The sequence below is a fragment of the Acanthaster planci genome, linkage group LG14 (genome assembly GCF_054643075.1).
Source record: "Acanthaster planci isolate LZ-2023a linkage group LG14, COTS_SCS, whole genome shotgun sequence".
Classification (NCBI taxonomy): domain Eukaryota; kingdom Metazoa; phylum Echinodermata; class Asteroidea; order Valvatida; family Acanthasteridae; genus Acanthaster; species Acanthaster planci.
The window spans coordinates 1,677,466-1,699,164 of record NC_141790.1 but is presented as its reverse complement, the minus strand read 5'-3'; the positions used below and the strand labels follow the sequence as shown (position 1 = coordinate 1,699,164).

The window sequence follows — 21,699 nt, the reverse complement described above, 5'->3', positions numbered from 1 at the left end:
AAATTGTAAAAAAAAAAGACAAATTAGTTTGTTTAATTGCCTTACCGACCGAAGTCTCACAGTCTGTACAGCAACACTTGTCAGAAAAGTTTGTCCATACAAAATGAAGGTGCAGAGCTGAATTTTAATCTGGAAGAGATAGTTTGTGAACTGAATACAGGTCAACTTTGTGGGGATCGTCAAGGTCCCGTATTTGCGACGGTCATCGCACCCTCCTCGCGTTTCGTCTCGAGCCTGGTCATTCTTATTTGACGTGGTTTTCATGCCCGTTAAAGCTCACTTTTGCACCATTAAGGACTAAACTGTTTTTAGCTATCTGTGAAGTTCATGATTCTTCACTGAAGTGCCTGTCAAGCTCTCGCCCATAAAATTATCTTGTTTATCTTTTCCTGATTCTTACCCTTATCATTGTAAACTACATCATTTTGTTTGCTATTCTTATTTTTTGACAATCCACGCGTAATTTTCTAATGACTGTATAATTGTTCTTTTTACCATTGTGATCTTGTTTGATTTCTTTGTGGCTTTGGAAAAAACAGGCTATATAATAATTGCCGTTCTTAAATAGTTTGGAGTTTTGGGGATGATAACATCAGATTGTCTTGTTGAAAAATAAGGAAGTATTATAGTATCTGTCACGTGCGCCTGCTTAGCTGTGCAGTTCTTTACAACAACAAAAAAGAAAAAAAGAAAAGAAAACATTGAGGCGTCTCCGTGACCAAACCAAAGTTAAGTGGGAAAGCAAAGAAATCTAAATGACAAGTAAAATATGTTCAACAAAGTTAAATGAATGTTAAATTCAATTAATAAAAACAAAACAAAAATGATAATTTCGAAATAATTTAACAAAGTTAAGAGAACCATTCATCCAATGAAAACGATCACACAAATCGAATCCAAATGAAAAAAAAATCAGTGGCTGTCTATCGACGACCAATAATCCATCACTTCACAGTTTGCTGATTCCACAGTGGTTGAAATATTCTCCAATCTTTTCTTTTCTCAATTTACCCCGTTTTTCAAATACAACTCATTCTGAATATAAAAGTATGTAAATCAAATTTTAAGGACATTCTCTCCTAAAATTCTGCAAAATTTCTCTTCGAGTCTGGCCAGTAAATTTTATCTTGTCAATACAGTCTAATATAACTCAATGAGCAAAATATCAAAATTAAACTTCCTCCGTTAAAATGACTGTCGATGTCGTTATCAGTGAAACGCAAATTATTCTGATCTCTTTGAAAGTAAGAATCTCGTATTTCTAGATCATCAGTAGAGTGACAAGCTTGAAGAAAATAAAAGCAACGGACATTAGGATCTGCACCATCAAGCTGTTTCCCAAGAGTTACGTTTTATGGTGTGGTGCATTAACTAATCAACTAGGCAAAGCACGTTGGCTATGATTTGTTTCAGGTAAAGGTTATACAGAGTGACGCAAGTTCTTGAGGCTGTTTAAAGATTTTCAAATGCTGTAGTGTTATCTGGTACAAAATGGTTTCAGACAGCTACGTTGAGGTATGTTAACCACTATGAGGCTGGGATATCGCAGAGGGCCGACTGGCGTGAGATCACCCGAGCTGCATTGTCTTTCGTTGGCTTTTTTGTTTGAGGCCAAGTACGAGCGGGTGATGGCGTGGCGTCCTGACCCTTCTCGTAGTGGCGAAGAGCCAGCATATTGAAAGTCTTGCTATTCGCAATGATTACGTCAGCGTCAGCAAAATTGTCTACATCGTCCAACATGGAAAAATATAGACAATCGATCATGTTCTTAGCCGTCCATTGACCGGAATCGAGGAGACGTTGGCGTTTTTTAGGGCTTTTTGGAACTCTATGCTGATTCCGTGAAGTAATGAATTACTTGACCGTTTCAGAGCGAATAAATTGCCTTTTTTCACTTTGTGTATTAATGGATTTTATACACGCACAGAATTTGTGTAATGGAAGAAGAAACGGAAAAGACCAAAATAATTCAGAAAAAATAAAAAATGGGAGCACGAAGAATTGAATCAGACGGTCTCAGTATGTACACAGCGACGGAGATAATTACAACGCGTGTTGTTTTTATGTGCATGTAGAAAAGGTCAACGGTAACAGTCAAGTGGGAGCTGTTTAATGCCGTCTGGTTCAAGGGGGAGGAAGCTCCGCAGATATTATTCTTGTATTTTTGCAACAACCACTATGCAGTTATAAGATCCATGACGAGTTTTCTGTACAGATCTTACTTTTGCGACGTTTGTCTCCGGGGATACGACGATAAAAAAAAAATCACAAATGCACGGCTAAGTGTCTGTGTTGTTACCGGTCTTCCCATGACAAAGAAGGGCACTGCAGTCAAGGGTGGAAACTCTACCTTGTTGATGATATCCAAATGTTCTTGTGGAAAGACCATAAACAAGAAGCGCCGATTGACGAAACAGAAGCACGTTAGCGGTGAGGTGTACTGTCAGAACTGCAAACTATACCAAGAGGCCGATCGCTGATGCTTCATACGTCCCCTTCAATGTAGGCATGCCGTACCCGTAGATATTCAAAGGACGATATGGAGGAAAAGATGGATCCTGTGGAGTTGATGGAGCGGGAGCTGGAAGACGTGTCTTCCCCCGTGACAAGCTACCGACACGTCATGTTCCGCGACCTAACGCCCTGGTGGACAACACGGATCCTTCTACCTAACCTGGACGGCACTGGGTGGCGATCTACATCACGAGGGATGGCGTTGGGGCATATTTTGACTCGTACGGGCATCGACCTCGGTTGAGAGACATAAAAGCTTTTATAAGGAAATACTAGTGCATCGAGATGCAATAGCTACCCCTTCAAGGTCCCTTAACCACCGTTTGCGGTCAGTATTGCGTATTTTTCTTATTGCATTGCGATGCAGAGACATCGGCATGAGTAAAATTATATTCAAGATGTATTTTTGCGTTGCAGAGATGTTAATTTATATAACGGGTTTTGCCCTTACCCAACGTATATATTATTTAACACTGTATGCTCAGTGCTTGTCCGAGAGCTTGCAAAAAAGCCACAAGTTTACTTGGGTGGGACTCGAACCCACTGCGACCTCCTGCTTACTAGTGCAGACGTCTTGACCATTCGACCACCGATGTCTGATATGATGACGATATGATGTCGATACTGATGTCTTATTCCTGATTGAACTGGGGCGGGATCTGACCCCACTCTTCGACAAAACTTCCCCACATCATCAACGTGCATTGTTTTCGTTTAGACTTTAGTATTTCACCCTACGATCATTTTGTTTTGTGATAATCTATTCTGGAACCTTTTTTCGAAATCTAAATTTTTAAATATGACATTCTCCTGAGAAGTTTGTTCCCCAAACCGATGTGCCCGAACGCTAATTTTTAATGTTTGACGTGCTCCCATGACACCAGGGAAAACTCACGTGAGGCTGTGAACGTGCCACGACATTACCCAGAACCATAGTGGAAATGCATTGCATTTAAAAATCTCAAAAAGGGATCCTGCACACTAAAACAAGTGGCTCATGTTGATTAACTTAATGTTTGCAGAATCAAGACCTACCTAAGGTGAGCAGTTCAACGTGTTAAACAAACTTTGTTCAAGCCGCCATTAGTTTGCTTAGTTAGGTGACAGTCGTACGTACTATTTTGGTCTTATCTTACAAACACTGGCAAATTTTATCTAAGTTATTAATACACTAGAATTTATCTTCTTCATCTTTGCCTATATAAACGTAAAATAACGCGGGTAAAGTTAGATCGCTTATAATTTCTCAACCAGTTGTGGAGTACGGTTGATAACCCGTATGCAATTGAAACTGTGTACAGAAGCCTTAACGTTCCTTGATTGAATCAACAGATTACCAGCTATGAGCAAAACAACGATCTTCGTGTATCTAGTCGTTCCTGCCGCTTTGTCCGTCGCTCTTTTTTGGAGTGACACGGTGGCGGCGCATTTGCCCAACGACAGCAGAGTTCTCTTTCTGGTATTCTGCGTAACGCACAGCCTTCTTGCTGGATTGGCATATTTGTCGAGGGCCGCTTACGTGTTCACCCACAGCCCGCTCGCGTTACAATTCAATGAAGCTAGAAATTCGTACCTCATTGAGAAAGGGCAGGCAGGGTTGACCAAGGAAGACATCATTGCAACGATGAAGCGACGGCGGAGAGTCGGAGACGTGCCGCCTGTGTATCCCAACGGTTGGTTCATAGTCTGTACCTCAGCGTCGCTGAAGAAAATGGAGACGAAGCAAGTTCATATGCTAGGTAAAAAATTTTTACTTTTTTAGTTTTTAGAACAAACGTCAAGAGTCAAAAGTGGTTTTACGTGGCCTGTTTGAGACATCACAGTGGGGACGATTGCGATCATTTGTCGTTCAGGCCAGGATCGTGCATCGCACAAGTCGACGGAACCTTGATGTCGGAACCACCGATAATTACCCAACGACTGCAATAATCATTTTATGCACAACACAGTGCGATGGTACGGGTAATTTCTTGAGGCGAAGCCGTATGGAACCATTATCATATGTCACGGAATGAAATTATTCTGAACAACGACCTCAAGAAGTGACAAAATCCTCCCATTCGTGCAAAACGGTGTTTTAAAAATATGACCTATTTAATTTACATTTTTGACCACTTTTATACGTGTTACGAAATGGGGAATTTATTGCACAGTTGAGTAATCATGTAAGGTTTGAAAACTGCTAGTCCACACTAAATTTGGAGATTTCTTGTTTTAATTTAAAGAGTAATTCATGAATAAAAGTTTTTTATTTTACTTTTTGTGAGATTGTCAAACCTGGAGGTCTTACTATTTGGTGCTATTCCATTATACACGGTTTTTGTCACTACGCTCACGAAATAGATTGTTACACTTTGTAACATTCAACATGCGCCCAGATGTTCATATTCAATATCGTTCTCATCACACATACACACGGTATCGAGACAAGACCAGACCTGTGTTTAGCCCCCCCCCAAAAAAAAATCTCTGGTTTCTGGTCTGGAGCTGGATCCAAAAGTGGTACGGCGACGCAGCTTTTTCATCATTCATTCATTCATTATCAAAAACTGTCTGAGGTATTTATGAATACCTTATCACCACACAAGAATGTATGACATTAATTCAGAAAGTTCTAGTGCTTGAAATCCTGTGTCACGAATAAGCCAATTAGTAATTACCGCAAGTGTGCTGCACTGGAAAGTATGACAAGGGTCATTTGAACATAAAACAAATCGCTTCAACTTGTGTCCTGAGCGGGCGCCCGTCTGTGACATACGGTTGTGTAGCGCAAGTTAAGTGGGCAATTTAGCTAGAGCTTCGATTATGATCAATTCTAATAATTTTGGTCAATCTCTTGATTGATGATATTCGTCTGTGGCCCATGGCACGATTGGACGAGTTTTTAAGGAATAACAACATATTCCACATGCTCCACTAAGATTAATGAACACTTAACCTTGATTTGTATGAAATTACCCGATGGCTCGTACGTATATAACTCCATTATTCTCCAACTCTATGTGCACAAACCACACATTGACACCACGTTTTGGTTTTTGGCAAAGATTTCGAGCGGCAAGTTTATTTGTTTTTGCTGATTTCAACACCACTTTCTATTGCCACACTTGGCAGAAATTCTGTAAGATTTCTTGGCACACTTGCCATACTTGCCACACTTGGCAGAAACTTAGGCACACTTGCCAAAGAGATACTTGCCACACTTGGCAGAAAAACAGGAACAAACTCGCCAAAGGCTTGCCACACTTGGCAGAAAAAAGCAAGGTTGTTAGCAGAAAGACTTGCCACACTTGGCATAACAGGTTGGAATTCCTTGGCACACTTGCCATGCAGACAAACCCCACCGGAACAAGTAGGTGCTTGTCCTATAATGAATAGTCATGTGATTCTATTTATCCTTTACAACTTAAGAAAAACTTACATAAGGCACGCCGTTTTTTCCACCGCTTGAACAGGCGGTTAGAATAAGCCCCACCAGAACAAGAGGGTGCTTGGCGTAGTGTTGAAGAAAAACGAAATGAAACATTACTAACAACTAACTTTACGTTATAATCACTGCGAGATAATTCGCCTAAATTGTTTATTTGTTTACTTCGGAAACTGCGTGTCGCTCCCAGGTAGTTCCCGCCATTAAACCAGTAAAAGCTAAATTCATAGTCCAAAATTATGGTGGAGATGGGGAGGTGGTGGGTTTAATTTGTGTGTTGCCGCCTTGAAAATCTAAGCCGAAGTGGCCCATTTTTAGTGCCAAACTTGCTGTGGTTCAACCGTTATTTCCTTGTGGCCTTCTGGCTTCACCAATTATTCCCCTCGAGACAGTTTAGGTGTCTGAGCCCGGAAGAAGTACTACATTCTCTGAACCCTCTGAGGCCTCTGTTGATTGATGTAAGGCCATGCAGCCACTTTGCTGATCCCATTAAGCCAGCTAGTGCAAGACCGTGATGGGTGAGACAGTAGTGCCTTGTTCACCATGGTATAAGCCAGATGACCAGGACTGTTTCAATGACTAAACGACGTGCGTTGTGGTGAATAATGCATTTTATCCCATAGCGATAAAATAAATTATTCTCCAACTCTATGTGCACAAACCACACATTGACACCACGTTTTGGTTTTTGGCAAAGATTTCGAGCGGCAAGTTTATTTGTTTTTGCTGATTTCAACACCACTTTCTATTGCCACACTTGGCAGAAATTCTGTAAGATTTCTTGGCACACTTGCCATACTTGCCACACTTGGCAGAAACTTAGGCACACTTGCCAAAGAGATACTTGCCACACTTGGCAGAAAAACAGGAACAAACTCGCCAAAGGCTTGCCACACTTGGCAGAAAAAAGCAAGGTTGTTAGCAGAAAGACTTGCCACACTTGGCATAACAGGTTGGAATTCCTTGGCACACTTGCCATGCAGACAAACCCCACCGGAACAAGTAGGTGCTTGTCCTATAATGAATAGTCATGTGATTCTATTTATCCTTTACAACTTAAGAAAAACTTACATAAGGCACGCCGTTTTTTCCACCGCTTGAACAGGCGGTTAGAATAAGCCCCACCAGAACAAGAGGGTGCTTGGCGTAGTGTTGAAGAAAAACGAAATGAAACATTACTAACAACTAACTTTACGTTATAATCACTGCGAGATAATTCGCCTAAATTGTTTATTTGTTTACTTCGGAAACTGCGTGTCGCTCCCAGGTAGTTCCCGCCAGACGCGCAACGCGCGCCCCACTGGGACGACCGCCCGGACTTCGAGCCTCCCTTTTCAAACACTTGCACAATGCCACCCATTAGGCCCACATCCCGGGAAACGATTCTATTTTTCCAAGGCAGTAATGATGTAGTCTTCTAAGTTGGCCCTAAAATACGCGTTGCCCATGTCAGATAAGTGGACACCATCGTAACGATACAATGCGAACTCCGACCATCGGAACTGAGGGTGGTGCAGCACTGACACTCCCAGTCGACTACCGAGCGAACATGCCCACCTATTGATCGCGCGGCGTTTCTTTTCCATTTTTGATGGATTAGTAGACCCAAAGTAACAGGCGCGCGGTAAAATATCTGACCAAACCAACTGCGCCTCTGGGTAAGTGTCAAGACACTCTCGCATAAAAAGTGCCAGCCTTTGTCGGAAACAGAAAAAATCGGTCTGAACCAACTCGTTAGTGCCTAAGTGGACGATTAGCATGGCCGGACAAGGCCATCTTGCTGCGAGTTCCGCCATTAATTTGGTTACGTCACCATATTTCGCTCCACCCAGGCCATTCCAGCGGACGTCGTGCCTAGTCCGGAGTGTGGTCTCTGCTCGACTTATGATGGAATCTCCAAGTATCCAAACATCCCCTGTGAACAAAGGGGGGAGGAACCAGGAATGTTCCGGTGCCGTTGTTGCTGTTAAATATGAGTATTACTTTCAGTAGTTTATACATATGTATATATCGATATATATGGGTGTTTTTTTTTTTTTTAATTTTTATTTTTATTTATTATGATTAATAGTGGTAGTATTATTCTTATTATTATTATTATTTTTTTATTTATTTATCCTTAATAATATCATCCAAAAGGTGGAAAGTTCTAGGCTATGCACACAAGACCAGCAATTGTCTCTGGCTGACTACACGTCGGGAAAATGACACGATATCAGCGGGCGAATATAACGCTGTGCGGCCTCCGAACGCCAGCGGCCCATTGTCTTGATCTGCTCAAGGGGAAAACCCAAGGCGAATGCGGTTGACGCCGCTCCGATGCGAAAGGAGTGGGAGCGAAAGTGGGTGTCTGCAAGCCCTAAAAAACAAAGAATTTTTCTTAAAGTGGCATTGAATTGATACTGTGTCAGTGGCTCGCCCCCAAAGTGGCAAAAGAACGCGCCGGGCGATGTGGGGCGAATCCGTGAGAAGTTTGTCAGCGCGCGGACCGGGCAGACACGTTCATCAACTGAGCGCACCAAGCGAATAACTTGAGGACGGCCAGTTTGATTAGCTTTCGTATGCCGGAGGGAAATGAACACCGCTGCATTGTCATCATCTGCCTCCTGAATATGTACGTCAGACACATGGAGGAGTGATTGTTGGATGTTAGACTTGGCAACTGCAGCGAACTCGCTTATGCGCATAAACCCAAAGAATGCGCATAACATGGCAGCCCGGAAAAGCGCAGCTTCAGAGCTTGTGGGGCACACATGCTGAAGTGCGTTAATGATATCGGTCAATAACGGTAAGGTCATTGGCCACCGTTCATCGCCACCCGGTTTGTCCCGGCGACAACCTGTCAATAATTTCGCCACCAGAAAATCCCGCGTGGGATCGGGCCAACCTTGAAGCTTATGAAAATAGCCCACCGCCGATACATAAGTAGTTATAGTTGACGCGGCAAGACGCTGGAGGGACAGCCATGCTATAAACTGCCGAACATCGTTGCTTGAAGCACAGTTAGTTTCATTAGGTCGTTGGCCCATAAATGAACAAAACGCACGCCAACCCGTCCGGTAAGTTTTGTGCGTGTTTGCTGTTGAAGCAGCCACCAATAACCGATGCATCTCACCTTCTATTACACCCGGAGAAGGTCGGGGAGCGGTGTCATTGCTATGTCCGCCTGTGGGGCCAAGGCCCGGAAGCGATGCACCTGGAAACGTGAGAGGGAATCGGCAATTTCATTGTGTACTCCGGGGATATGCACGGCCTTAAATGTGATATTGAACCGCAGACACTGACACACAAAAGCTCGCACTAACTGCATGATCTGGTCGCAAGTGGATGACTGTTTGTTGATGATGTGCACTACTGCTTCGTTGTCTGTGCGGAAAAGCACTTTGCGCTGAGCTAACTGGGAACCCCAACAATGCACTGCAATCACTAGTGGATAAAACTCGCAGTATGCTATCGACGGGGATAGCGCCCTAAACTCAGGGGACCAACGCCCGTGAAACCATCGACCGCTGAAGTACCCACCAAACCCAATGCTTGCAGCAGCGTCTGTAAATAACTCTAAAGCGTCATTGTCGCGCCAGATCCGATCTCGGAATGGGGAAACCCCGTTGAAGTGCTTAAGGAAGGTTAACCACATACGTAAATCAAGTTTCGCGCCGTGAGATAGGCGGGCTTTGTGATGGGGCTTCCGCAGCCCGCGGGACATACCAATCAACCGACGAGTAAACGCCCGTCCTGGCGCAATTGCGCGGCATACAAAATTAAGGGAACCCACCACGGACTGGATTTCTTTCAGGGACAATTTATGCCGACCCAAAAATGACTGAATCTCCTCCCGGAGGGCAAGCACTTTGTTGTGTGGTACTCGGACTTCGCGCTTAACCGTATCGATCTCTAGACCGAGATAAGTAATTACCTGGCTGGGGCCCTCGGTCTTCTCTGCAGCTAGCGGCACTCGCAACTGGGCGCACATGTCCTGGAAGGTATTAAGCAGCACTTGGCAGTAGCGCTTGGACTGCCCAATAAACAAGAAATCGTCTAAATAATGGGTGACAGTTTGAGTGTTCGACAGTTGCTTAAAGTGAAATTCCAGAAAGGTGCTAAATGCCTCAAAAAGCCTGCAGGACACCGAACATCCCATGGGTAAGCACTTATCATAATAAAACTGATTGTGAAACTTGAAGCCAAGCAATTCATAATCAGAAGGGGCGACGGGAAGCAACCGAAAAGCCGACTTAATGTCCGTTTTTGCTAGCCATGTTGCTGAATCGGCGGACATCGCTAAATCGACAGCCGTATCGAATGATGCATAATGAACTACACACTCGTCCTTATCAATGAAGTCATTCACAGACTCACCTAGTGGATAGGAGAGATGGTGAATAAGGCGAAAAGAGCCCTGTCGGTGCTTTGGCACGAGACCAATAGGTGAACACTGAAGATTTGGAAATGGCCGGTCCGAGAAGGGACCTGCAATCCTGCCTAATGCAATTTCATCGCGTAATTTCTGGAGGACGATTTCTGGCCTACCCTTCGCGGACTTAAGGCAATCAGAATCTTTACGTACCCTCGGACCATGATAGCTCAGCGAGAAACCGTTTGCAAAACCGTTATACAGCAAATTAGCCGCCGATTTATCTGTATAACCCGACAACCATTGCTTGAGGACTACGATATTAACGGGTGTTGGGGGGACGAAAAGTAGTATTTCTGTCCCCGTTAGCAGTACCCGCCGATTGGCGGTTGTTATCGCTCACATTGTGCGTGTCCAGCCTTGTTACTGTACTGGGTAAAGCCGGCCGAGCCGCTTGCCGTGCGCCTGACGCTGCCAACGGCGTCTTCGTGTAACGCGTATACGCATGTGAAGCGCGACCGGGACCAATCGGCTGGTGCGCGGGACCGGGGGTGGCTGGAAATGCGGGCCCGAGCCCCAAAGCTATTCTGCAGTCGGACGCCCCGTGTCCAGAACGGCCACATCGAGTGCAGCTATGGACGTACCGGCACGAGGCCCACCGGCAACCCGTTGGGGAGTTAAAGGGAAAACAGACACGTTTATTGTACTGTTGGGTCCGAGCGACTGCCGCTGGGGCTGACGCTGAAGATAACGTACCAACGGCTGCAACAGTAACCCACAGTTCCATGTCGATGGTAGCCCAAGAACGAGAGGGGTTTACTTCCATACGCAAACGGAACTGTTCGTCATAATTGCGCCAGCCTAGGCCGGGGAATTGCGCGGCGGCAGTGCGGATAATTTCCGCATACTTCAATAAATCGAATATGCGGCTGGGGTGACGCACTGCATAAATTGCCATAAACACATGAAAGGCACTGAGCCATTTATCAACGGACTCGATTTTACGCGGGTGCGTCGTCGCTGGCTTAAAAACTACACGGCCTTGTTCGACAGCTAAGGTCAGCTCGGAAGCGGCCCCCAGCGCTTTAAGAGCGTTGTCACGATATAGTAACGCCATATCCACATATTTTCCGTTCCAAATCTTCTCTTTGGCTGACTGCGGAACGTGAATATCAAGGGGAGCCCCTTCTCCCATGGCGAGCAGTGGGACAGGTCTAGTGTTTCCGAAATCGTTAGGAATAGCGGGCAGGGCTACTGGAGAATTGAGAGAATTGTTGGCCATCGCCCAAGTTGGAAAAGGGGAGTTGCTTAAGCCTGTACTTGAGATCTGATGAGCCTGGGCCTGAGTAATTGCCACGTTATCGGTTTCGATCTGAGGCTGGCCTGGGCCTAAAGCCGTGTTTAGAGCAAGCCCTACAGCCGGGGAATCCCCAGCATTGTCCTGGCGTGTCGTTGCGTCAGGTTGCAGTCCTAATGCAACTGAACTGAACTCACCACCTGAAGAGGTGAAAGTTCCGGGCAATCCGCTTCCGGCGGAACCTGCGCTGCGACTCCCGGCCTGTCCGCTCGTCACTGGGGTGGGGGACGTCGCTGAACCGGTATCCTCCGCCCTCGATCTGCCGACTGATGGGTTGGCTGGATCCGTTTCGACCGTAGTGGTGAAGGCACTGGCACTCGTAGGCGCAGACCTGGACTCAGCAGCCGAGGACTTGCGGGGCCGGCCGCGGGGACGAGGGGCATACGGTGTAGGCGACCGTTGGGCCCGGCGTTTCCGTGGCTGCTGCTGTCGGGGCATACTACGCCGTGACTGGTGCTCGGCAACCCAGCTGGGGAAAGGTGCTGGCAACCTCAGCAGCTTGTCCGCGCCAAGGAAATGTCGCAAACCTCTCGCACGCAGTCCCAGTAAACCAATCCGCAAGCCGACGCCTGTAATTTCAAGTAGTAACTTCAGCAATCCATATGGGTTGCCTCTTCCATGTGTAAAGGAAATGTCAGACACAGAACAAGGGAATCCCCCCTTGGCTGAAACAGCACGGCGATAGAGAACAACCGTTGTTCAAAAGCAGCATTCAAACCAGCAGAGTTTAATTTGTGTGTTGCCGCCTTGAAAATCTAAGCCGAAGTGGCCCATTTTTAGTGCCAAACTTGCTGTGGTTCAACCGTTATTTCCTTGTGGCCTTCTGGCTTCACCAATTATTCCCCTCGAGACAGTTTAGGTGTCTGAGCCCGGAAGAAGTACTACATTCTCTGAACCCTCTGAGGCCTCTGTTGATTGATGTAAGGCCATGCAGCCACTTTGCTGATCCCATTAAGCCAGCTAGTGCAAGACCGTGATGGGTGAGACAGTAGTGCCTTGTTCACCATGGTATAAGCCAGATGACCAGGACTGTTTCAATGACTAAACGACGTGCGTTGTGGTGAATAATGCATTTTATCCCATAGCGATAAAATAAATTTTCGGTTTTATCATATATTAAACGTACTGCTTTCCGTAAAGTTTTCCTGGATCTTGAGTTCCGTACAGGAATGTCACTTGACACTCTGTGCATAAACCCTATAAGGTTGGTCTGAAAAATTCTAAGTGTTATAAAAAATATGCTTCGGTTTCTATAAGTGCTAAATTTGACTTTGTGGGGAATAATATTGCTTTATGATGGCTAAGAAGGCCCTGCAAGGGGAAGATTAGTGCCATATGTAAGTAAACATCTTACCGATTTCCTTTCGGCAAAAGTTATATAAAATTATTGTTAATTATTCTGGAATACTAATCGGCGTTATTTTTAAATGACTCTACAGGATTGTGGATTACTAGAAAGTTCATTCTTGACTCATTCCCACTTCTTCAGCATCTTCCTCTTTTAGGAATTTCTTAAGCGATCGCTGTATCAACAGCAACCCCATTCGTGAAGCACATAAGCTATAATTAAATCAATTCGTTTTATGTAAATTAAAAATTCATTCGCGCATGCACAGTTAGTAATTACGACCCGCTAATTAATTGCAATGCAAAATAATCGAAGAGAATCGGTATAACGGTGTGAGGAATATGTAATGCCCCACACGAATGCCCCATACTGCCATAGAAAGAGCACATATTGATATTATGTGCCTAACACAGGGTGTTCCAGGAAAAAAACGAACCCGAGGAAAGGGGTTGATATTCCCAAACCATGAGGTATGATTACAATGTATAAGGATCTCCGAAAAGTGGAAGCAGTATTGTTTCTAATCCAAAGCGTTACAACTGAGTTCGGATGCCCCATTTTCAAGACAATGGTGTTCAGTTTTGCATGACAGGAAGGATACCATCAAGGTATAAATAGAAGGAATACTGATTCTTCTTTTCCGAGATCCTTATACATTGTAATCATATCTCATGGTTTGGGCATATTACCCCTTTAATCAGGGTTTGGATTTTTCTGGGACACCTGTATCGCAAAACCTCAGTGAGTTTTAGGGTACGTTTTTGACTTCGTCAGGTTTGAATCTGGCTGTGTTTCGTGGGGAGAGCGGCAAAGCTTACATCGTAGATCCCTACTGCCCTCACCTGGGCGCTAACCTGGCAGTTGGGGGGAAAGTGACCGGAGAGTGTATAGAATGTCCGTTCCACGGCTGGGCGTTCCAAGGAGAGGACGGCAAGTGTGTTAAGATCGCCTACACAGACAAAGGTGAAGCTTCGGTATAACTCTTTGACTATGACATACGAAACATTGGAGACGCAAGGCTATAAAAGGCTAGCGGATTGCATAGAGGGTTTGACATCAATTTAGTGGGAGTTAAACATTTTGTTCACGCCAAACGCCAATATTTCTTAGACGAATCAGATTAACCCAAACACGTTTTTCCTATTGGCTTGTTCAATTCATGTGGGCTGACACGCGTGGGCCATGAATCTCAAATGGTTTTCAAATAAAACCACACTGAATTTAAATTTTATGGATGCATAAAAGGGACAATGAACTTCTTTGCCTGCATGCCAAGTTCACAAAGGATCGATCGTGCGACGGCTTAGTTGTTAGGGGGAAGAATCTGCCTCTCCCAGCTGAGGGGTGGTCTGAAGAAGCCCGGTTCCTTTAGGTTAAGGCCAGTGCTTCTAGTTCACCGATATTTAATCCCTCTTTTGGAAATGGTATCCAAATAAAAAAAGGAGAGAGGAGCACAAGTTGTTTAGTATCAACCTAACGAGGGGAAATCCAGAACACCCCTCCCCCAAATGCTTTTTAGGGACTACATCCGAAGATTGGAAGACCCCACTAAAAAGCATAAACCATGTAGGGATGTTTTTCCAATACAGTGAAGGAAAACACAAAGGGTTTGAATAGCTTCATTAACAATGACAACAACATGCGGTAGCCCTCCATACAAAGATTCACCCACTCAGCAGGAAATCCTGGACCTGCCCCTGTAATTGAAGTTATATGTTTTATATTCGTATCTCCCCATGTGCCCTATCACTACAGTGCCAGACTCTATCAAGGTCCCAACCTACCGGTCCTTGGAGATCAACGATATGATCCTGCTTTGGTTCCACGCTGAGGGAAAAGAGCCATCCTGGTACCCACCAGAGATTGAGAAAATCAAGAGTGGGGAAGTGAAGTTTAACGGTATCTTTGAGGCTTACGTGAACTGCCATATCCAGGTGAACTGATTTTTTTTGTGAGGCACCAGTAGTAGTAATGGTAGTTAGTATAGATCAGTTTGACCTCTGACCCTTGACCGACTTCCGGTGCAGTATAGATCAGGTTGACCCCACTTCCGGTCGCGTGTGAGTAAGTCACGTGATAGTTATTTTTAGGTTCAGAAAGGTCGGTGGGGTTAGTAGGTCAAAGGTGCGTAGTAAATGATGAGCGGGTAAAAAGTCGACGGAGATGGTGGGCGTAACCGCGACAACGGTTGAGCAGGTGATAGTTGCCATGTTGCCCTGAACTAAAAAAAGAAAAGAAATAAGATAAACTTACCTCGAGAGGCGTGAGATCAACCGAGCTGCATTGTCATTCGTTGGCTTGTTTGTTTTTTCTTTTGAAAACATGTTGACAATTTTACTCATGCTGATGTCTCTGCATCGATGCAATAAGAAAAATACGCAATACTGACCGCAAACGGTCGTCAAGGGACCTTGAAGGGGGTAGCTATTGTATCCCGATGCACTCGTATTTTTTCTTGTAAAAGCTCTTATGTCTCTCAATCGAGGTCGATGCCCGTACGAATCAAAATATTCCCCAACACCATCCCTCGTGATGTAGATCGCCACCCAGTGCCGTCCAGGCTCGGTAGAAGGATCCGTGTTGACCACCAGGGCGCTAGGTCGCGGAACACGACGTGTCGGTAGCTCGTCACGGGGGAAGACACCTCGGAAGTAGTGCTTTGCGTACCGGTCCGCGCTCAGGATTTTTGAAATTTGGAAGCTGTTCATCCCTGGAGATTTAACTGCCGTAGTCGAACAGAATGTTACGTGCCTGGTCTATTTCGATGACGTTGTTGAACTCGGCGTAGATGATAACATTGATGGTCTCCTCCAGGGGCTGGGCAAAGTGGATATCTAAGCGCAGGTTGCCCCGCTTGACGAGACTCAAGTGACCCCCGTAGGACAAGCCAGGGCTGAGGTCAAAGGCATACAGTGTGTAACCGTTGGGATAGTCTTGCAGACTGATGTCGTTTCCTTCGTTTTGGTACATTTTATCAGTGCCCGAGAAAAGGGTGTGATAGGCCCTGACGCAATTTTCGCGCCGGGCGTGGAAGTCGGGCTTCAGAGGAGTGAACGGCACTTGCTCTCCGTCCAAATGGACCGTGAGAAAATTGAGGTTAAAGTGCTGAAAGTTGAAGGGATTCTTGGCGTAGGATCCGTTGTAGGCAGCGTTGGATACGCAGCCTACCACGATGCGTTCTGGTAGCTGCCCGAGAAACACGTGATCTTGTGTTAGCGTCAGATTGCCCCTCGGCACAGAAACCATCTTACACAGGATCCTTTTGATGGGATATTTAGCAGTGGCCTTTTCCAAGGCCTTGGCATGTCCTAACATGACCGCTGAGCTGACCTTTATCTTCCGATCGAACAATGAAGCATCTACAATTTTTATCTTGTAGCTGGGGTTACCTCCAGATGCCATCAGACAGAAAGCATCACTGCTCCTGATGAACTTTAGTTTTAAATCTACACCGTTTATCAAGTGTTTATTTTGGAAAAATAGATCGCTGTGAATAGGGCCTAGCATGTCCACAATGCGCCCCCTTTCATGAACTTGCTCCTCCTTTTCAGGCCCGTGTTTGTTTCATCGTCTTCGGCTGTGCAGTTCACGTTGTCCATTTTCCCGGCCGTGTCTTTGACAAACATCTCCGCAGTCAGTTGTGACATTTTTGCACTGTTATCGTAAGAGAGGAGAGTTTCAATGATGGCTCGATAAGGGTAAGTAGGCGTTGAAGCGGAAATCACACGTTCATTTAAAGTCACGTCCACCTGAATGAACAGAGACTGCAGCAGTAAATTGCAGGGGCCTACCTCAGCGTCATCAGCGGGATTACTTCCGTCAGCGTTGACTACTTTGGCCTTGACGTAAAGCTTTGTTTGAGATGGATTGATGTACTCTTCGCCAGAGCCCGGAACAAAAAACTCAATAGGGCCGCCGTCTGATATGTTGGAGATGGGATGATACTCTGTGTGTTGTCCCTTTTCGATGCTTGTCTGGGTGGGGGGCAACGTGAACAAATCCAATTCGGATTTGGTGCATTTGGCCGAGTGGACGTGCAAAAATGCCATGTTAGGGATTGAAAGTAAGATGGTCCGGTTAAATGTCTAATCAAAGATATCTAGCGATCTTTTCCCTCGTTTGACGCCTGAGAATCTGACGCGTCTGCCTGAGTGCTTGCGTTTTATACCCGTGCGGCGTGTACCCGTCACCCCCGTGGAGATACCACGGACTGCGCGATTAGCAAGTTCACGTCCGGCACTCTTTAACTTCATTCTAGCTGCAGATTTTAAATCTTTTCCCTCAAGGGCGTCCGTTGCTATGCCGACACTGGTGCGGATGGCTTGACGGCCGAGCGCCTTTGCCCCCTGTTTCAACAACGGCACGGCCGATTTCAGGAGGCCACCCAGGATTCCGCCAAGTCCAAATCCTCGCTGGTGACGAGGACCGTAGAATACCAGTAAGCCACTGCCGATCTGATGGGTGTAGTAGTCTTCATAATGCTTGGAGTGCGGAACAAAGTACTTTCTCATGATAATGACTAACTCAAATACGAAGGGCGATGTTTTCTAAAGTTAAGCTTCACGATGACCCTTCCGCCTATAAATGGCACGTGTGCTCCCGCGTCGTCCCTTATATCAATTTCTATAGTGTTCACTAACTTCTGTTTGAGCGGTACGTAATGAGGACTGACGTACGTCTTGGTGATCGTGTCCCCATACTCCCCTTCAACGTGTACTGTGCGGAACAAAGGTGATCTGATGTCTCCCACGGTATTGTACTCGATGATGTCAGTGTATACAAACAGAGCGTGAACGCGTTGAAGGTCGGTGAAATCAGTCGCCTTGAAGTGACCCGATATGTCAATGTCCTCTTCAAAACCGAGAAGGGTACCCAGCCGCTTATCAAACGTAATGTGGACCCCTTCAGCCGTTTTGACTACGATCTTCTGGAGGTACTTGTTGTATTTTATTCGAACTAGCTCGTCATGTTCAATAGGAGGTGAGATTTTTGCCAATAGCTCTTCGGGTGTAGGGTTTATACCCTTCCAGCACGAGATGGGTATGGATCTTTCCCTCTCCTGCGACCAAATATGGTTGTGGCCTTTTACCACGTTCAACCACCGGCGTGGATACGTTATTTCAGCTAAGGCTACCTCCCAGTGTCCTTCAAAGGTCATGGGGGAAGGCAAGTTCACGCGATAGTGACTGAGTGCGTTACTTGGATATGCCTCCATACTACTGTTGCTCGCGAGGGTGACGTAGTGCGAATCATTCATGATGGAATTCGCAATCTCGAATGACAGGATTTGATAAGCGGTATTCTTTTAAACAGACAAAAGACGTGGCACCCAACTGTTAAACTTGTCCGGATAGCCCGACCACTTCACAAAGTACTCAGTCTTGCCTTCCCGTTTCCTCTTAGCAAGAACCCGTTCAACCTTGTACAGATCACCTTTTTTAACCACAGGCTGAAGTTCTTGCTCGTAGAAGGTACCGAGCAATTCTTCCCCACCGTAGTCTCTTAATCTGTAAACGGGTGGCTTTCTAGCAATCCGTGCACTCACCGTGAAAATCTCGTCAGTCCAGTTGAGTAAGTAACCTTTTTTGAAAGGCCTTGCCACCACGCTTATGCGTACGGTGTCTCCCACATTGAATCGAAAGGGGGCGTGTTTTGGAGCACTGACAGGTGGGTACAAGGTTTTTCTGACTGCATCCGCATTGTAAACATTGACGGTGGCGGGTGCCCTTCCAATACTGCGGTGAAAAGACGTGTTGTACGCGGTCATCAGTTTGGTTAGAGCGGTCAGGTAGTGCCGCGTATTGTTGGCCGTAAAATATTTCGACATTTTAGTCTTGAGGGTTTGATTGAATCTCTCCACCACGCTGGCTTTGGTTTCGTTGTAAGTCGTGAAAAAGTGAATGCCCCTCGTTTTGAGGAAGGATTGAAACAGTCTGTTGGTAAACTCTGAACCTTTATCTGTCTGAAGTGTGCGGGGTGACCTGCCGTCGTTCAAAATGGTTTGAAAAGCATCAATTAGTATCTTTCCCGTCTTGTTCTTTATCGGTTGCGCCCACGCAAATTTCGAAAAAATATCCATACATGTCAGCAAATACCTTTGACCGCCATTGTATTCGGACAACGCCGACAAGTCTACGAGGTCCACTTGCCTCTGATCATCGATTCCGTCGACCAATACTCTACTCCTCTAGAAACGTTTTCAAACGGGCTTGTGCAATGTGTACACGGTTGCTGGCTTAGCCATTTTTGAATACTTTTCCTCGTCACGTGGATGCCGTCCTTTAAGGCAGCACGGTAAACAGCCTTTACACCGCCGAATGCCGCGGGATGTTTTGGGTCGTAATACACTTTTTTCAGGTATGTCTCTCCCATCTGTACTCTCGTGGTGTTCGATGATGAGAGTGCTGCGGCAACACAACAGTACACAACGCACCGTTTTTAATATGTTGCCGATTCTGCACAGTTGTCTTGGAGGACAACAATCCATGATGAAGAGCGACTTAAAAATGAGCTTAGTTCAGAAGGTCACGGTGCTTAATATGGTGTCCATTTCATACAGGTAGAGGCAGGCCGATCGGCTTTCTTCCCCTTCCCCTTCTTTTTACGCAGCTTTCTAAACTCAGGCCTGCTGGGGGACGCATCTGGTAGATGCTAAGCTTCTGCAAATAAAGAGGACAGGCCCAAATCTTCATCTCTGTTGGGCGCAGTAGTGGCAAAGGGTTTTTTTTCTTCCACTCCTTCCTTAGCATCCAGTTTGGGGAGTTCTCTTTCTGTGCTGAATGAACCGGATTCGATCTTACTCGTTTGTTTTTCAAGGCGTGGGGGGTGGTCCGATGATTTCGATTCCAGAGTCAACGTCATGGGAATTTTTCTCTGTTTGTTATACTGCATGTACTTTCCCAGGGTCTGGTGGTACAGTTTTAATTTTTCTTCCGCTCCTATATCGTGTCTCTCCAGATGCCGTCTCATTTCCAAGTCCAGCCCGTGCACGACTCTAGTGATGGGGGTTTGTTCGAGTCGTCTAGCTGCTTGTAATCGGTTTAAGGTCTCGTGGGTAATCAAAACCATCTTCTTGGCGTGCTCCATATTTCTTATTTGAATAACATGCCACCCAGAGCGCCCAGTATCGGTGTAAGAGAAGCTCCAAGGATTCCCCCCTTCTGACGGAGAATTTTTTTCTTTTTCAGCACGCCGACCTTCTTATCCGCTAGGTGTCTCATCTGCTGCTTGTACCTTTTAAGTTTTCTCGTTTCTTTTGGTGTGCGGGGAATGTTAAAATGTTGAGGGCACACTCGCACAAACAGGCAACGAGCTCCCTGTTGGCCCCTTGCACGATTGTCTGTCGTTGTTTTGGAGCGCACTGGGCAAGAAGGCGCAGGAACGAAGCGTGGTTTGTCAACCGCCTGGACATCTTCAAATGACTGCCGCGCACGTTGGATCTTCTTATTAAGCCTTGGGCACATAGACAACAGTGTAATCGTTAGGAAAAATGTGAGTTTTTAATCTCATCTCCTCAGACGTGTCCGGCTTTAAGTCCAGTATCAGGTAGCCGTAAGGTGACGATGTGGCGTCGCGGTAGGCTTCTACTAAAAACGTGGAGTTTCCAGGATACATCTGTTTGGCGAGATGAATGATTTAGGAGGCATCTCGAGGGTTTTTAAACAACACCATGTAATGGGAGTTCAGACTGATTGTCCTAATCTCTTTTCCCTGGTAGAACAAATTTTGCAAAATGAGAACAACGGATAAATTTCTGTGGTGGCTACCCTTTGTGAAAAGTTCGGTGACCTTCTTGTTGTTGCCGGATTCCGACATGAGATCATCTATCACAACCATGTTTCTTTGCGAACGGTCCAACGAGGAAAGAAGATCTTCCGGAAAACCTTCCACAAAATGTATGTAAGGGGCAACACTTGCCAGATGGTTATAAGCATCTTGAAATTCGCCGTAACACCAAACTACGTGCTCGGGAAAAGGAACAATGACGGACGAGTTCCCGCTCGGTGCAAGTAATTCCTTAACAAATTGAGTCTTTCCGGAACCAGTCGGTCCTGCGACTACGCAAGTAAATGGATGTTTCAGAACCTCGTCCATCTGTTCAAGTGATTTAATCTGGGACATCACACGTATTAATAACTGATTCGTGATAATTTAAATGACGTAGTGCTAGGTAAAAAAAAGGGAGGGGCGCAAGAAGAGTGACGTTAGTATCCATAGGGAAGAGTGTTAAAATCGTGGGTCTTCACCCGTTTTTTAATAAACCAGCCTGTACTTCTTTGTCTCCTGTCTAGTGATCACTTGACACCCCGATCTTCTAGCTATTTTGTGAGGTTCGGTGACGACTCTCTTGTTTTCTCTTTCTTTGTCGCCTCTCTTGGCGTCAGACAACACCATCTCTTTCAAGGATTCGAAGTTGACAATCCCTTTGTTGCGGTAATTGAGAGTGATTCCCCATACCTTACACACTGCAAGTTGGTTATTTGAACGGGTGCTGAGAACCTTGTACCCATAGTTAGAGGTTGGTATTGACCTTGTCCATCCTTGACGACGTATATGATGCTGTCCGTGTCGTAATAGAGGACACGCTCACCCAGGCGCTCCAGAAAAGAGTACAACTTCAACCGAGCCTGTGACGTAGTGTAGGCTGCAATAGCCACATTGGTATTTCCTGCTGCCTCTACAAAGTCGTCTTTCTGCTG

General features: G+C 45.6%; 1 protein-coding gene across 1 annotated transcript in view; it reads left to right on the top strand.

Moving 5' to 3' along the window:
• The first annotated feature begins 2,848 nt into the window (after positions 1–2,848).
• Positions 2,849–21,699, top strand: part of LOC110986001 (cholesterol 7-desaturase nvd-like) — a 30,135-nt gene continuing 11,284 nt past the window's right edge. The window contains exons 1-3 of the mRNA XM_087146093.1: positions 2,849–4,253; positions 13,775–13,963; positions 14,756–14,934. Coding sequence (XP_087002219.1) covers positions 3,857–4,253; positions 13,775–13,963; positions 14,756–14,934 — 765 coding nt within the window. The 5' untranslated portion in view covers positions 2,849–3,856. The remainder of the gene's footprint in view (positions 4,254–13,774; positions 13,964–14,755; positions 14,935–21,699) is intronic.